The sequence below is a fragment of the Xiphophorus couchianus genome, chromosome 16, assembly GCF_001444195.1.
Source record: "Xiphophorus couchianus chromosome 16, X_couchianus-1.0, whole genome shotgun sequence".
Lineage (NCBI taxonomy): Eukaryota > Metazoa > Chordata > Actinopteri > Cyprinodontiformes > Poeciliidae > Xiphophorus > Xiphophorus couchianus.
This window is the reverse complement of record NC_040243.1, coordinates 8870955-8888793: the sequence shown is the minus strand read 5'-3', so window position 1 is coordinate 8888793 and position 17839 is coordinate 8870955. Positions and strand designations below refer to the sequence as shown.

Below are 17839 nucleotides of genomic sequence, written 5' to 3'. Positions count from 1 at the left end.
CGTATATGGTTTAATCTGCTGCGAGCAGCTGGTGAAAACTTGCTACGACCATCGGAGGCGGACAGAAGAGAGAATTTATGCTTGCAAGCATTTTAGTGTTGGTGTCAGGTCATCCATCATGTCATCAAATCTTTTGTCAAACTGACAGTTTATTGATTGCATGGCGTCATGGTGAAATGGACGGAAGAGGAGCGCCGCATCGTCAGAGGAGTTTGGGAAAAAGTTGATATTGATGAGATCGGAGCAGAGCTTTGGGCAAGGTAGAGTTAGATTTTAGTTCAAACCGAGGCTTAGCAAGTCTTGTTTGGGTAAAGCTAAATATATACATATATGTATATATTCCCTGTAAGGTCCATATTTAGTGTGATGATGTAAAATTTCCCTCGAATAGAAGCGATTATTGTTTTGGTTGAGAGACAATACAGAAATTGAGGTGACTTTTTTGCATGTTGGTTCATCTGCATGCTATGTTTCAGCACCAGTCGCTGTCCGTCTATTGCTGTTGACTCTTGTTTTTGAAAATTACTTCCAAGTTGAGGATATTCTTAGAAATGACATGTCAAGAATAGTTTTCAGCTTTCCATGTGACGGTTTACCCATTTGTATAAAATCGAAAATAGTGTGCATAACCGGCATCATGTTTCTCACATCGACAGAGCTTTGATTGTTTACCCATGGATCGAGCGGTATTTCGGCTCTTTTGGCGACATCTTCACCACCACAGCAATTTTAAACAACCCCAAATTGGCCGCCCTGGGAAAGGTCGTGCTATCGGCTCTGGACACAGCCGTGAAGAACATAGACCACTTCAAAGCGATGTACGCTTCCCTGAGCAGGCAGCACTACGAGAAAATTAAAGTGGATCCGGATAACTTCAGAGTAAGCTACTATCCTGACGTTTAAGCCGCAAATAATTCATGTTGGGAAAGCCGTTTGAGAAGTTTATTAGATAGGCTATAAAGAACGGTTCGCCGTTTTTGTGAAGTTTGAGATCAGCTCGTGATACTTCAGTGTCTTGAGGTTTGGTTCAGTGGTCCATTTGTAAATAAATAAATCAAATACAAAAATTCAGCCAATGACAAGTGACACCAAAGGTACAAGTAGGGCTGTTTGTTCTAGTGACTCGATACGTTTTACTAATGTAGAGAAATGCATCTCGGTTATTGTTCCCGAAATTTATGATTGCTTTTTTTCCCTCCAGCTTTTGGCCGAATGCATCACAATTACCATCGCCTGCAAACTCAGAGCTGAGCTGAACCCTCAGGTCCAGGCCACCTGGCAGAAATTTCTGTCTGCTGTGGTGGAGGCTATGAGCAGTCAGTACAAATAATAATAAAAAAAAGCAGACCCAATCAAGCATGGAGATAAATTTTCCATTGAATAAAACTCGCTTTTTCAAAAGCTCTTATGTGCTTGTCAACATGTGGAAAAACAGAGCAAGTGCTTGAAGATTTGCAGAAGCTGTGTACCATGGTAGTGTCGTGTGTGTAAGTTGAATTTTTACGACCCCTGGAGGCAATAAAGTATATAACATCACTATGAAATTAGTGTTGATTCTTTAAATGTTTACGGATGGAGAAATTAACAAAGGTGGATAGAGTGCCCAAAAGTTGCACTCAAGCAAGAGTAGCATTACTTCAACATTATTTTTATTTTTTATTATTTATTTTGATCATAATGTATGATTTAATATTTAAAAACAATGTTATTTGGCAGGCAGAACAAAATAGTGATAAACAAATTCTGACATTTTGAATATACACACACACGCCCACACGCACACACATTATATATATATATATATATATATATATATATATATATATATATATATATATATATATATATATATATATATATATATATATAGTTGTTATATGAAAACAAATAATTACAGAATAATTCCAGGTTGCTGAAACACCTTTCTCCATCAAAATTTTCAACATAAAACTTATTAAACCAATACGTTTATACATTAGGACAGTCCATAGTACGTCTTGTGTCAATATCTATTGTTTACTATATCTTCTTCAGCTAAAACAGGTTCAGCAAATAAAATAACAAAGCTTATGTAGAAACAAGAAGTCTCACTTCAAGATAAATATGCGTCTGTCTCATAAGGTTTTGGTTATAACAATTATTCTTCAAGTCATAGTGACTTGCAGAAGTTAGGGTATCCAAAAGTTTTACTAAAGTAAAATACTTCATAATAATATTACTCAAGTAGACATGAAAAATACAGTAGAGTTACTCCTGAAAGTAATTTTGCGTCCTTAAAACATTACTCCAGTAAGTGTAACAACACCTCTGGATATTAAATTGAATTGAAAATCTTCTGAGAGGCTATAATCCCATCAAGAACCATAAAAAATGTTAAGGCTTTACCCAAAAATATTTAGGTTTGACATTTCAAGTCTTATTTTCCTTAGTCAGCATGAACAAGAAAATAAAATAGTTTTTTTTGTGTGAAAATGCAACAATCAGTTAGTAACAACAATAGGTTATATAGGAAAGGACAGTAGGAACAAACAAAAATAAATAACTAACATAAATGAACTAAGATGTTCGTAATTGCTCTTCATCTTTAAAATCTTTATTAATTTTTCCACTTTTTTTGGTTGTTGAAAGTCTATTTAAGCTTCTAAGTGAAAAACCTCTCATGACAGGAGTCACCCAAAAAAAAAAATCAGCTATCAAATTTCTAAATCTTTTAATGTTTGCTGGTTCTTCCACAAGAGGGCGCTAAAACGCCGTTGCAGAATTTAAAATATGTCTCACAGACTGAGTTTTGAATATACATTTTTGCTCCAAAACTATCTGTATTCAAAATACCTGTTGCCATGGCGTTTTTAAAAAATGTCTTATATTGATATTTTAAAATAAATATATTTTGTACTTATTCACTGGCCATAAACTGCAATTCCTAAAAAAATAAAAAAAAATAGTATGGAAACAATAATCTAGTTAATTTAACGTTATTTAATTTAACTTAATTAAAATTTTAACATATATGGATGATAACTATTAAAGAAGTTGGGAAAATAACGTTTGACCTCCAAATATCATTATCTATCTTGATACAACCATTTATCGTTGTTTTATTGTAATACATAATTGTAATAATAATTACTACTATTACTAATACTACTAGTAATAAATATAATTATAATAATAACTTTTGTATTTACAATCACTACTACTGGCAGTAGTATTTTTAAATGAAGTTCCAAATAAGACAAACTGGGGACTAAGCAGTTAGACATTGTGAAATACCATCAACAAACAGCAGAAAATCTACCTTCACCAAAAAGTCATTAAAACTCTGCCTGTATGCATTAGACAGGCAGAGTTTGATAAAAAGCCTGAGATTGATAAAAAAAAAAAAATCCTTGATGTAATCAAATGAAACAGGCAGGAAGTGAAATGTTTAACTGAAGCTTGAGCAGCGGTCAGTGAGGCCTCTGCTTGCCTATCTGCCTCCTTTCTGCGGCTCTGCCCCTTTAAAGTTCAGATAAGCAAAGAAGCATATTTGGTGGTAGCAACTTATACCGCATCAGAAAATATATTGCAACCCACTGATAACCAGGAATGAATTAAAAAATGGTCAAGATTTTAAATCAGTACCACAGGACTGTCCTTGATAAGACACTATAGATTTATCATCTATCATTTATGAACCAAATCCCATTAATACGTCCAGGCTCTCTGGTTTTGTGTGTTTGGGTTTTCTGTTGTCATTAGTTTATTTTGACCTTGTAAAAATGTATTTATGACCCTTCAAACTAGATTACATAACTTGTGATGTCAATGATTTTTTCTTTTTAGTTGTATGTGTTTTCCAAAGTACTAAAAACCATGTGTATTTAAAGTCAACAACATGCATAAAAGACACACTTAACTAAATGATGATACAATTTTAAAACAATCATTTAACTTGTTTAAATTTTCAACTTGATCACAGTGAAGAAAAAAAGAAGTACTCTTTCACGTTTAATGAAAAGTTCAAAGTGAAGCCTCTGTATTTTCTAGAGGTTACAGTGAGCTGCTCCTCAGAGCCCCGTCTCTCGATCTTGTTTACAGCTTATCTCATCTAAGTTGCAACACTTTGCTTGGAAGGCGTCCAATCAGAGATAACTCGGAGGTGTCCCTGCCATGCCCAAGCCCCATTTGTTTCCTATAAATACCCCCACCACTTGCCTCTGATCGCGGCATTCAACCCAAACAATCAACCAAGAAGATGAGTCTCACTGCCAAGGACAAGGAAACAGTCAAAGCCTTCTGGGCTAAAGTGGCCCCCAAGGCTGAAGACATTGGCCAGGATGCTCTGTCCAGGTAACAAAGACCTCTATGTCACTGATGTTACCTGAACTGTATTTTTCTGGGTTTATTTATACACTCACATTCCTTTAGGATGCTGGCGGTTTACCCACAGACCAAGACCTACTTCTCCCACTGGAAGGACATGAGTGCCGGCTCTGCTCCAGTGAAGAAGCACGGAGCTACGGTGATGGGTGGAGTAGCTGATGCTGTGACCAAAATCGATGATCTGACCTCAGGTCTCCTGAGCCTGAGCGAGCTGCATGCTTTCACTCTTAGAGTGGACCCTGCCAACTTCAAGGTACAGCTAGTGATCAACAGTTGGGACTGTAAAGACATCCTGCGAGCTATTTCGATGAATTTAACGCAGCGACTTTGGAATAAAACAATAAAGTTCCTGATATACTAAATTGTAGATTTAATTTTAAAAAAAAGTGACCTCAGTGGTGTTTTAAGACTCCACTGATACTTACATTTGTGGGTCCAATAAAATATTAAAATAATTTACATGAACAGAAATCAATTGAATTTTAGCATGAACTATTAAATTTTCATGTGAAGTTTCAATTAGTTTACTTGCCGTTTTCTCAAATTTTTCCTTTTCATGATTTTCTGTAATGATCATTACTTGAACATTTCGTTTATTTTGAAATGAATAAATATGTGCTAAATCTTTATGCGCTATTATTTGAATTTTATTATTTTGATATTATTTTGATACTTTTTTTATTTTGATATTCGTTTATTTTAAAATGAAAACTAGAATAGTTACTATTTTTATACTAAACTTATAGTACTGTATTTCAAGATAGACTCCGTGGCTGTTTAATTTAATTTAATTTAATTTAATTTAATTTAATTTAATTTAATTTAATTTAATTTATACTTTTTACGATTTATTTTTAGTTTTTTATGCCATTTATGCAATACGTATGTAGGAATGTAAAATATTCTTTCTCTCCTCCTTCCTTTATTTGTGCTTTCTTTCCTTCTTTCTCTGTTTCTTTATTTTTTGCGTTCTTTGTTTCTTTCTCTTTTTCTTTTTTTCTTTTTTTTTTGCAAAACAAAATTGCGATTATTTTTAAATAATCAACTTTTCACAGATCCTGGCACACAACATCCTTGTGGTCTTCGCCATCAAGTTTCCCTCCGACTTCACCCCTGAGGTCCATGTGTCTGTGGACAAGTTCTTGGCTGCTCTGGCCCGAGCCCTCTCCGAGAAGTACAGATAAACTGCACACCTGGAGAAGATAAAAGACATGATACTACAGCTTCTAACAGTCTGAATATGAATAAAAGACCAAAAGCATTTAAAGTGTCATTTATTTCTGGGTTTTGTGTGAGTTTGTGTGTCTCAGTATATCTCTAGTTTTTTTTGCTGGAGCTTAAGTTTTTTTAGTACATCTACATTTTTTTTTTTTTTCAAATCAAACAGATGATACACATGGGGTACTCTAAACCAGAGGTTCCCAAATCTTTCTGCTTCCAATCTAAACAAAAATAATTGTTATGGTGTTTATGTTTTGATGTAAAGTGAAAAACTGATGGAGGAGCCTTAATCAGCCAGTACAATGCTAAAACTTTTGCTGCAGATCTGCATTGAGTTTATATGCATTTCAGGGAAGATTTCTAGCTGTTGCTTCTTTACTGAAAGACTTGGTGTCTTAAAGTTTCTTTTTTTATACTTAAACCTATAAATGTGCTTTCTGTATAAAGGCCCCCATGCTCATTTGATATTTCTTCCATTTTCCAGTAATTGCTTACATGAACAGAAGGGGGATTTAAGGTGTGTTAATGTAGTTCAATTATTAAAAACTATGATAAGAAAATGCTCACTTGTATTGTTTGCAATTAAACTGAATACAAATTACTTCCAATTGCAATTTGAATCAAAACCAACAAAGACATTTACAAAACAGTGCTGATATTTTACTGGTGAGGGTCAACAGTTCAGAGAAAAAAATTAACTCTTCTTTGCTTCTCTCTGAGTTAATGTTGGGACTTTCAAATGAATGAAGATGAATGTTATTAATTTCTTTGATGAAATATCTTACTCAGTGTGCCCGTGGAATGAAACCACACTTTCTTGAAATCTAATTCTTTGAGTGACGTAAATATTCAGATCTGACTCTCTATTAACAGTCAGACTGACCTAAATTCAGCAAAGGGCCTGATTATGATACTTTCCACTTTCATATTTTGATGTCTGTCTTACCAAGTAGGTCACCTCCTCAGGCCACTAGTGACTTGTGAGCATAGCTTGTTCAGAGTTCTTCTGATAGCGAACTTACAAGTGATCCTGTTTGTCATTGTCATATTTAATCATAATGTGTTTCAAAAGCACACTGAAATTTAGATTAAAAATTCAATAACTTGGTTTGAAGTCAAATTTTTTATTCAAGTTCAGTGATATTGTCTCAACTTTAGTGCCTCATGTCCTACTCTTTCTTTGGTAGCCCCTTAATTTACTATTATGGATTATTAATATTTTTTACACCACTAAAAATATTCAGCTTTGTTTAGAACAAAGCAGACGGGTCTTCACAGACAAGAACTCACATTTTTTCCGATACTACAGCGCAAGTCAACTGTCTTTTTTTTTTCTTTTTTATTTGTTTTTCAGTTCCTAAAAGAAACTAAGCATTTATGTTTCGGTTTATTGAGGAATTATTTCCAGCTTCTTCTTCTTTTCTTGTTGTTGTAATTTTACTAATCAACATAAATGTTTAATCTGTTTTCATCAACTTAAATAAGTCTTACTGATTGGGATTTATCCATGTAGACAAAGTCAGACAAGTCTATATTTTAATGAGTGAAGATCATGGAGCAGTCTTTCCGTTTTGAGAACAATTAGCTTAATCAGATATAAATTACCCAATTATATATTATTTAGCATTTAAATAAGGAAGCAATTTATTGAACATCAAAATATTCAGTGTATTTCAGTATTTCTTCATGACCAGCTACATCTGATTTAGATTTCATTTACGTACTACATAAGAAAGTTATAAACATGATAATGAGTAATAAAGACAGAGACAACAAAATAATTTGTTAAATGTGCTAATTTATGTATCTAATCATTCATAGACCCCTCCTTCTAAAAATGAGGAGAAACAGATCTTGAGAGCATCCTGGCTGAGACTCTCTAGTGGTACTGCTTCCTCAGAGAGGCCACCACCACGGCCAGGAACTTCTGGAAAGCTCCATGGACTTCAGGGGTGAAGGCTGCCCCCATCTGACCAGCTACAACAATGGTCAGGCAGTCTGCCAGGAGCTGCAACAGAACACAACATGGGTCAGAAAGCAGCAACAGCATTAATACCCGTGGTGTAATGACAAAAAGAAAACAGCTTTACGTTGAAGTTGTCGGGGTCCACTTGCAGTTTCTCAGAGTGCAGCACGCTCAGGTCTTTGTATGTGGTCTTAATGTCGTCCATGTTCTTCACAGCTTTCTCCAGACCTGCCATGATGACCTTTCCGTGAGCCGCCACTTTGGGGTTTGATGTTATGGCCGCAGCGTTGTAGAGGTTTCCAAAGCCGCCAAAGTACCTCTGAGTCCAGGGGTAGACAATCAGACACCTGAAGAGACAAAAAGATCATTAAAGAGAATAAAACCTCAAATTAATACATTTTTGGGTAAAGAAAATAGATTTTTTTTTACCTGGAGAGAGCTGCACAGCCAACAACATCATAATTGATCTTGGAGAAGATGTCCTGGATGGCGGCACGCTCGAAGTCTGACCATTTGACCATTTTGGAGTTTTGGTTTGGTTGTTTCCTTTGTCTGGTGTGGGTCTTCAGGCCCAAGAGATCCAACTTATAGACAGCCAAGTTCTGCTCCTCCCAGAATTATCAGATGGGTGGAGCTGAGCAGAGAGCTGATTTATTGATCTTCTAAAATTATAGAGATTAAATAAACTGTGGGGTAAATTCTGCTTGATGCCTGAGAAAAGCTCACTGGATTGATGGAATGTTGTTGGCTGGTGTGCTTAAAAAGAAAAATCTGGGGAAATAACAACATACTAGTGTCATGAAATGTATATAATGTTTAAAATTACACATCAGTTTGTATTCAAAATAGCAATTTTGATAGATTTTATTTAACCAAATTCAATTCAGTTGAAACCTTTCTACTTTTAAGTATTGAAAAATTAACTAAAAGAACAAAACTTAAATTGATATTTAACTTTAGCTTTATGTTATTTGTAAAAGCCTTATTGTTTCTGAGAGTGAAGCTCTGCAACATGTTAACAATGTAATATAAACAAAATTAACTAAGCTGGTAATGAGCAGATTCAACCCTGAGAGTGTTGCAAATTAAGTTCAGAGTAAAACGTTCTTGTTATTTTCATGAACATGATAGATTAAGCTCCATTGTGGGTTACTTACTTTTAAAGAATAAATGTTTTCTAATTTTTTTAAGCTTGACTAGAATAATAGGACTTACTTTCATTCATATTTGTGAAGGATTACATTATTTGATTCTCTTAAATTAAAACCAGAGAGCTATATCTCTCTCTGGGCGTTTTCAGCATTGAGATTGAAACGTTTTTCCTGCCCTGCTGTTCGAATCTGATAAAGACATCAGGTGGGGGGAAAAGGTAACAGACAGTTTGGGTTTGTCTAACTTCTTCTGGATAGTAAAAAGGAGGAGGGGGAGACTGGACCAAATTCAAAAGAATGCAGGTTTCCTTCCACACACAGCAAAAATAAATGCAAATAATTAAAGACCCACAACTGCTTTTAATAAATGAAAATTTTATGGAAATAATTATGGGAATTGCTTTTTTTCCCCCTGTGAAATAAATAATTTCCTGTAGAACAATTAGAACATTAGTGGTTTCTAAAGTTTCTAAAGTTTTTGTCATCATCACCAAAATAAATCTATATGTGTTTGCAAACTAAAATTACAAAATGTATGTTGGGTATTTTGTTTATTTGTTCAACAATAAATGAATCATACTATGTGTTACTTCAATAAAGTATACCTGCTTTTTATAAGAAGGAGGTGCGGAAATCCTGATAGTCAAAATACTAAAAGGGTTTTGCACATTTATCTTGGTAAAACAAAGGAGTCCCGTTTGCAAATTCTTTAAGGCTCAATTGAAAATAAATAAGCAAATTAATATAATCTATTCTTTACACAAAAAAAAAAATTCAGCAGCTGTTTCTTTAAAAACACTTGTTTAATTTGGCTGATTTAAACAAGGATTTGAGTGCCCAAAGATCTGCTGAAAGTCATTAGATAGATGTGGCCCTTTTTACTATGAAATTATAGAGATGGCAAGAAGTGTTGTTATTAAAAGACGAATTGTAAGAAGACCCAAATAAGCAGCAATTACCACTGACGGTGGGCAGAGTTTGTGTTAAATTTTGGAATCGCAGTTGGGGACACACAAGGCAGCCTAAGGGCCACAAATGGCCCTGAGTTACACTTTGTTCCTCTACACATCATCCCCATACTTCTATTTTACAGTTTCTAATTCTTTTTCCCCAACTTGACATTCTAATAAATAAATTTAACCTTTCAATTTCATTTCCTTTAATCCAGTAACAATAACACTGATGTTAACAACACACTTATAACATACATTTGACACGAATAGTACATTTTATTTTGGAGATTTATATTTACCGCCTTTCAAAACACAATGAGACATGTTCAATCAGGTGAACATCTCTACATAAGTAAGCTAAATAGCACATACTTTTATTTATTTCTATTCACAGATATTCTTATTAAAAATCTACAATAAAGGCCAACCGTTAAAATTTGTTATCACTCCCTTGTCACTGTTACGTCAACGTGCTCTCCAGCGCCTGTGTGACAAAACTGATTTTTGTCTTTATCTAGTTTGGGAGACGTCAAACACAGATATCTCCTAGGTGTGTCCATGTCCATGTGTCATAAAACCCCTCACGCTCCTGCAGAACGTTCAGACTAAAAATAAAAAAAACAAGCAAAAAGTCATTCACTACAAAGATGAACCTCACAGCTAAGGACAAGAACACAGTCAGGACTTTCTGGGCCAAAATATCAACCAATGCTGAAGATATCGGCACAGATGCTCCAGATAAATACCCTAAAAACATAGATTTTAAAGTTTTGTCTAAAAATTAAAAGCTTTTTTCCCCCCTTTTTTAGGATGCTGGTGGTTTACCCACAGACCAAGACCTACTTCTCCCACTGGAAGGACCCGAGCCCCAGCTCTGCTCCAGTGAAGAAACACGGGGCCACGGTGATGGCTGGAGTTGCTGACGCTGTGGCTAAAATTGATGATCTGAGAGCAGGTCTGCTTAGCCTCAGTGAGCTGCATGCCTTCACTCTGAGAGTGGATCCGGCAAACTTCAAGGTACGGCATGGTCCTACTTCAGCAGAGCTCTTGAAACATATTTTTGATCAGCTATATTCATGTACGTTGCAGCCGGACTTAATTTATCTGCTCTGTCCAGGTCCTCTCCCACAACATCCTTGTGGTTTTGGCCATCAGCTTCCCCAACGACTTCACCCCTGAGGTCCATGTGGCCATGGATAAGTTCCTGTCTGCTGTGGTTTGGCTCTGTCCGAGAAGTACAGATGAACTTCACCTTGGAGCAAAATGGTTGAACAGAAGACATGTTTATGTTCTAATAAAGTATTTAATACAATTTTAAGTGGTTGTTTTAATGAATCTGTCTTTCTCAAGTCACATATGAGTTTCACTTAAGCCTCATGTCAACTTAGAAGTTAACATATCTGTCTGCACCTTCAGTATGTGTATAAACCACTGAGAAACGCAACAAAAACTCAAAAAAATCTTTCCTTTATTACTTGAACAAAAGGATCTGTGTAATTACTCTTAGAGTATTTACACAGAGTATTGTAACTTCAAAGTAACTTATTCTATTGTTTTCTTTTTTTCAATGTCTAAAAGCTGAAATATGATTAAATGACCTGATAAGAGCTTTACTATGAAAATATTCTTTATTCCCCCTAAAAGTATTTTTAGTATTTATTAATGTTATTATTACACCTTATTACTCACATGAAGTTAATTACAATGTTAAAGGAAATAGTTATTCAGTTCAATTCAGTTCAGTACAAATAACTTTATTTATTCCCTGGGGGTAATTTCAAAGCAAATCATTAGTACAAGTAGACTCAAAGGTAATAGCTCAGACAATAGAATGAATAAAATTCACATAATATGTATACAAATTTTGATGTATGGTTTTATTTAGTATGTCACTGGCCAGCTATGCCCATTTTTGATATTTTGTTCAGGATCCAGCAATTAGTTCAAATGAAGGTAATATTTTGAAAAACTAACTTATTCTGTAAATGAATAAATTTATGAAATCATCTTTGGTGACCATAACTGTTGTTTTTTTTGCCACAACTTCAAAACTCCTGCATGCTAACTGTTTGTGCAGTGTCCAACTACTCATTTCCAAGATTTTACTACCTTGACCGGATTTGGAAAAGGGTTATTGATACAAAAAGTAAAGCTTCCTAAATCCTCAACTCATAGTTTCATTTGCACAAACAGTGAGCACAGGTCGTGTGGAACGCCTAGAATAAAATCTCACTATTTTGTATTTTCTATATTGGTGAAGTAATCGGGATATGCTACGTTTCTACCACTTTGATTTTTTTCTTTCTCTGTGCCCAGAGTGCAGCTGTTAAAGTTTGCCTTCAAAGTCACCCTGATTTACTGATTAAATGAGAGGATAACTTGAAACCTGTCATTCTGAGCTCATATCAGCTTTTCTTTTGACAATAAGGATTTTCTTGTTTATTCATTGGGCATTTTTGCCTTACTCTCACTGAGCCTGAAAACAGACATTCTGACTTTTTATGCTCCAACTCTCAAGTGCCAAAATTAACAGGGACTTGAGAGTTGGAGCATTAGTGTCAGTAAAGCTCGACTTGCCTATTCAGTCACGTAATTTCTCAAATCATGACCTAGGATTTTTCAAAAGCGTTTTATGACAGTTTTTACAGTTGACCACAGTGGATAGTACATTTGCCAAACTGTATCCACTGAAAGTTTTTGCATGTGAACCTAAATAGCTGCTGAGCTTCTGTCCATTATGTCTTTAGACTTTTACCTTTTTTCACCATGGACTTGACATGTAATATCCAAGTATAGCCCTATTATTTTACCAAATTTGACTGAAGATGAAGATCAGTGTGTATTAAAATATATAAAGAAATATAAACAAATAAAAAATATATAATAGGCTCATTAGAATACATTATTTTCCAAATCACTTTTTAGTTATCGTATAAAGATGCTGCACAGCGTGGAAACATATGGCTACATATGTTAGACTTTCTATCACATAAACCATATTTTGAAGTTTTTGTACATTTTTTCCCCTTTTGGAAATAACTGAATGTGCAAAACAAACATCACCACACAAACTACAACCGACAATTTAACTCAGATTTTTACTTATTTATTTATTTTATTAAGGTTGAAAACAGACAAAACAAGGGGTCCGTGTTGTCCGTCGCTTCCTGCTTTATTTGCTGTTCATCTGTACTTCTCGGACAGTGCACGGGCCACAGCAGCCAGGAACTTGTCCATGGCCACATGGACCTCAGGAGTGAAGTCGGTGGGGAACATAATGGCCAAAACCACAAGGATGTTGTGGGAGAGAATCTGAGGAGAAAAACCAAATGTAAAAATCTTGCTTTTTGTGTAAAGTTTGAAGTGCAGTAAACAACCTTCTTCTTACCTTGAAGTTGGAGGGGTCCACTCTCAGAGTGAAGGCATGCAGCTCACTGAGGCTAAGGAGCCCTGATGTCAGATCGTCGATTTTGGCTACAGCGTCACCAACTCCAGCCATCACCGTGGCCCCGTGCTTCACCACCGGGGCCGAGCCGGGGCTCAGGTCCTTCCAGTGGGAGAAGTAGGTCTTGGTCTGTGGGTAAACCACCAGCATCCTGTACAAAAACAAACACTTTGAACACATGCAATAGATATAGCTGCTGTTTCTTCCTTCAGAGCCATCTTTACCTGGACAGAGCATCTGTGCCGATTTCCTCGCCACTGGAAGAGATCTTGGCCCAGAAGGTCTTCACTGTTGCCTTGTCCTTTGCAGAGAGACTCATCTTGTCTGACGATTAAGTTTGAATGTGGAGTTTCAGCACGAGAATAGGAGGTTTTATAGATGGAAGAGGACAGGGACACACCCTGGTCACCTCTGAGGTTATCTGCACTCAGAGGTGTTCCAGCTGAGAAATGAGATAAGGATAAAACCGAACAGTAACGGTCACTCTGAGGACCCATGCAAGAATCAAACACCACAAGTTACAAATGGGTGACTACACAAATAACAAGAAAAGTTAAATTTATCAATATAAAGCAATAATGTCGTTTTATATAACTTTTATTCTTATGAGTTGTTCACAAAGAGTATCAGCAAAACAAAATACAAATAATTAAGATATTTAAGAATATGTCTATATACTTTATAAATATGCCAGCTAATTATTTATTTTATTCATTATTCCTCCAGAAATGAAAAGAGTGTAATGTCTCTAAACAAGGCAATAAAATGTGGGCAATAAAATCTGCAAATAATGAATATTTGCAGATTTTATATACATATTCATTACCCTGTCTGGGCATAGTTAGATCTGGGCTTCCAAAGCTTTAGGTTCAGATCCTTTGCTACATTTTTTAAAAAGTACTCAAACTCAGTTGCATATCCCTTGGTCCGACATTCATATTTCTATTTTATTAAGTTAGACTCATACAATGAAACAATGACTGATCTGATGTCTTCAGTCCCAGACATTGTTTCATTGATAAAACAGTGTTGCTTCAGTCATAAAATAATTGTCATGCTCAAAGACCTTTTGCTGATTATCATGCACTATTGGCTTCATAGTCATTCAGTGTTTTCCCATCAGTTATTAAAATCGATGTATCAAGAAGGGAAGATGTGAGTTTCCCTCAACTCCACCCATCTGATAACTATGGGAGGAGCACAGCTGGATGTTTATAAAGTGGATCTCCTGGGCCTGCTGACCCACACCAGACAAAGGAAACAACCAAACCAAAACTCCAAAATGGTCAAATGGTCAGACTTCGAGCGTGCCGCCATCCAGGACATCTTCTCCAAGATCAATTATGATGTTGTTGGCTGTGCAGCTCTCTCCAGGTAAAAAAAAATCTATTTTCTTTACCCAAAAATGTATTAATTTGAGGTTTTATTCTCTTTAATGATCTTTTTGTCTCTTCAGGTGTCTGATTGTCTACCCCTGGACTCAGAGGTACTTTGGCGGCTTTGGAAACCTCTACAACGCTGCGGCCATAACATCAAACCCCAAAGTGGCGGCTCACGGAAAGGTCATCATGGCAGGTCTGGAGAAAGCTGTGAAGAACATGGACGACATTAAGACCACATACAAAGACCTGAGCGTGCTGCACTCTGAGAAACTGCAAGTGGACCCCGACAACTTCAACGTAAAGCTGTTTTCTTTTTGTCATTACACCACGGGTATTAATGCTGTTGCTGCTTTCTGACCCATGTTGTGTTCTGTTGCAGCTCCTGGCAGACTGCCTGACCATTGTTGTAGCTGGTCAGATGGGGGCAGCCTTCACCCCTGAAGTCCATGGAGCTTTCCAGAAGTTCCTGGCCGTGGTGGTGGCCTCTCTGAGGAAGCAGTACCACTAGAGAGTCTCAGCCAGGATGCTCTCAAGATCTGTTTCTCCTCATTTTTAGAAGGAGGAGGCTATGAATGATTAGATAAATAAATTAGCACATTTAACAAATTATTTTGTTGTCTCTGTCTTTATTACTCATTATCATGTTCATAACTTTCTTATGCAGTACGTAAATGAAATCTAAATAAGATGTAGCTGGTCAGATGGGGGCAGCCTTCGCCCCTGAAGTCCATGGAGCTTTCCAGACGTTCCTGGCCATGGTGGTGGCCTCTCTGAGGAAGCAGTACCACTAGAGACTTGTGTCTTACAAAACTGAATGAATAAATAAAAGAGTAATTTTTAAGAAAAAAACAACATCTGTCTCTTTTAATTTTTTTCTCACTGACATTAGTAGTAAAATAAACTTTATCCTAATTTAAGGTATTCAAATATATTTATGAACTACCTAAAGGTCTTAAAGATTTGCCACATACAAATGAAAGTATCTAAAGAGAATCCATCCAATAAAAGTAGTGTGATCTTTCTCTGTTCCCATGTATGTTAGAAAAATTCAAATTGTCAACTTTTCTTTCTGTAAATGTTTAATTATTTGCGCTGGTCTGCTGATGCAGACTGTGTCTGTCTGCACACAATTCTTGGGAATATTAAGTAAAAGGCAAAGATTGTGTAAACTATAGGAACGTTGGTGATCATGATAAGTTTTCACACATTCAAATTTGTCTTTCCATCTTGAATAACAACTGTTTTTGACTACAATGTAAACTTAAAAAAAAGCTCTGAATATATTCTGAATATAAAGAAAAGTTGTGTATTTTACACTGAGTTACTTTCACATGTAATGCCACACTTCTTAAAAATCTCATCATCCAATCTAACTAGATGACAAGTTCAACTCAAGTTTAAATATATGAAACAAAATTTTTATTTGTTTATTTATTTTAAACATGATCAAAGACTGTGTAACAAAAATATTTTATGTCCAGGTTTACCTGTTCTCTAGACCAGACTTTTTTTAATCACCTAGAAAAAACTCCCCATAACATCCATATTTATCCTCAGTCTTCACATTGCATACTGCAAGTGCACAATATAATTAACTTTTAGAAAGAGTTTAGTCACTTAGTTCTATTAAGCTGTTTTAAAGAATTAACTCTCTTTTTTTCTTAACTTTATTTTTAAGTTATTCTTTAAGTTTTGATCAATTAAAAAAGTTATTCTGGCTGATTTACTTTGGATTGACAAGCATACTTCTAAAGACAAGTTCAGTTTTTTTAGTTAATGAGCTGTGGTAGATTCATAATCAGTCTTGAAGGAGATGTCCTGCTCACATGCTCACAGTCTGTACACTTAATCATTTTGTTGTGTTGTTTATTTATTTTGTGGTATTTAGATTTGCTCCTTTTGTCCGGTGTGTCTCCACTCCTCCCATAGTTATCAGACAAGTGGAGTTTGACAGGGTGTCAAATACAAGTTGATTTATGGATTTGCAAACCCAGAGGTTGGGGCAAGAAGTGCACATTTTAAGTTATCTCTGCAGCTAGAATCTTATCTATCTGTGCTGCTACTTGTAATGCTCTGCCTATGGACACTTGATGCTTGTGGAAAATATAGTTCAAAGCTTTAGGTTCTTTTCTTCGTCTAACAGCACAGTTTCTGGATTTTCTATCCTGTTGCATATTTTAATTTTAAAGCTACGACCACATTGTATTTAATTAAACCAATGTATTATTTGTCTACTTATTAGAAGCATTTTTTTCAGTGGCTTTGCATCAGAAATGGAATTCATAATCATTTTAGGAAATTTTAACATTTAAGTTAAAATATCTTTTATAGGTTGAGGACTGAATGCAAGAACATGTTTGTTCATTAGATATAGATATATGCATAATGTCCATACAAAACAAGTATATTCATAACACAAAGAGAAGAAGAAGAGAGTCAAAGAAAGCCGAGCGCTTAAAAGACAAAGTAACTTAAACAACTTTAGTACATCTGGTAGTGTTTTTGTAATTCCTCAAAGACTTTCCAGTTGTGAATGTTGATGCTGTCTTAAGTTTTTAGCAAAAAATGCACCTTTGGATTCACAATATTTTAAAATTAGACATGCACAACTAGGTTTTAGCTGCATCACTTTGCATGATTTAGATGTTTTTAATTCTTTGACATGCAGTTGTCACTAGACATGACATCCAAAGAATGTCTTTTTTTTATATATATATACTGTATATATACGTATGTAGTTAATTTTCAGGCTGAAAATGAGCTATCTAATGTTATTTGTTTTTGTCTACCCCCAATTCTTTTGTCATGAAAATAAAACAATTTAAAATACTAAGTTAATACGACGTTGGATTGTGTCCATGTTTATTGTAAAATGATAATAAGCGCTGTAGTGGGTGCTTCTGCCAAGGTGATTGCAGATAAGGATCACTAAACAACTTGCATTGCTGTTGGCAGCTGGCTGTCATTCAGAAAGCTGCATGATAAAACCGTACAAAAACGTTTGTGTGGTTCAAGATTAAGACCTGTAAGTACACACTACAGTCTTTTTGTTTTTTCTTCTTGATATTGACCATCTTTACAGTAATGTTAACACAAATCGGACAAGTTCTGGCTTCCACATGTAGTTGCTACTTCTCTAACACTTTCCTTTTTATGGCGCCTTGTGCTGCTTATCTGTTTATTAAGCACCACAGAGTCAGTCAGTGAAACTATGGGGCTGTCCAAGTTCTCCCAAACATCATCAAAAGTTCTAATTATATAATTAAATTAAATAATTTAAAAAATATATATATATATATATATATATTTTTTTTTTTTGTAAAAAATAGATATATATATAGTTTCATTAGCTCTTG

The 17839-nt window shown here is 35.3% G+C and overlaps 5 protein-coding genes and 1 pseudogene across 5 annotated transcripts; 4 read left to right on the top strand and 2 right to left on the bottom strand.

Annotated features, from left to right (window-relative positions):
* The first annotated feature begins 25 nt into the window (after positions 1-25).
* On the top strand, positions 26-1544 carry LOC114159594 (hemoglobin subunit beta-1-like). Its single transcript, XM_028041591.1, has 3 exons — positions 26-260; positions 657-879; positions 1202-1544. The coding sequence occupies exons 1-3, from the start codon at positions 169-171 to the stop codon at positions 1328-1330; spliced, it is 444 nt and encodes a 147-aa protein (XP_027897392.1). The 5' UTR covers positions 26-168; the 3' UTR covers positions 1331-1544.
* A 2568-nt stretch (positions 1545-4112) lies between these two features.
* LOC114159600 (hemoglobin subunit alpha-1-like) lies at positions 4113-5628 on the top strand. Its single transcript, XM_028041597.1, has 3 exons — positions 4113-4332; positions 4411-4618; positions 5421-5628. Exons 1-3 carry the CDS (start codon positions 4238-4240, stop codon positions 5547-5549), a joined length of 432 nt encoding a protein of 143 aa, XP_027897398.1. The 5' UTR covers positions 4113-4237; the 3' UTR covers positions 5550-5628.
* A 1788-nt stretch (positions 5629-7416) lies between these two features.
* On the bottom strand, positions 7417-8132 carry LOC114159595 (hemoglobin subunit beta-like). Its single transcript, XM_028041593.1, has 3 exons — positions 7982-8132; positions 7677-7899; positions 7417-7594 (listed from the first exon to the last, which is right to left on the bottom strand). Exons 1-3 carry the CDS (start codon positions 8071-8073, stop codon positions 7466-7468), a joined length of 444 nt encoding a protein of 147 aa, XP_027897394.1. The 5' UTR covers positions 8074-8132; the 3' UTR covers positions 7417-7465.
* A 2137-nt stretch (positions 8133-10269) lies between these two features.
* On the top strand, positions 10270-10901 carry LOC114159603 (hemoglobin embryonic subunit alpha-like; annotated as a pseudogene).
* Positions 10902-12807: 1906 nt separating this feature from the next.
* LOC114159601 (hemoglobin subunit alpha-2-like) lies at positions 12808-13679 on the bottom strand. The gene is made up of 3 exons (XM_028041598.1): positions 13326-13679; positions 13045-13252; positions 12808-12968 (listed from the first exon to the last, which is right to left on the bottom strand). The coding sequence occupies exons 1-3, from the start codon at positions 13418-13420 to the stop codon at positions 12840-12842; spliced, it is 432 nt and encodes a 143-aa protein (XP_027897399.1). The 5' UTR covers positions 13421-13679; the 3' UTR covers positions 12808-12839.
* Positions 13680-13777: 98 nt separating this feature from the next.
* LOC114159591 (hemoglobin subunit beta-like) lies at positions 13778-15092 on the top strand. Its single transcript, XM_028041588.1, has 3 exons — positions 13778-14475; positions 14558-14780; positions 14863-15092. The coding sequence occupies exons 1-3, from the start codon at positions 14291-14293 to the stop codon at positions 14989-14991; spliced, it is 537 nt and encodes a 178-aa protein (XP_027897389.1). The 5' UTR covers positions 13778-14290; the 3' UTR covers positions 14992-15092.
* Positions 15093-17839: the final 2747 nt, after the last annotated feature.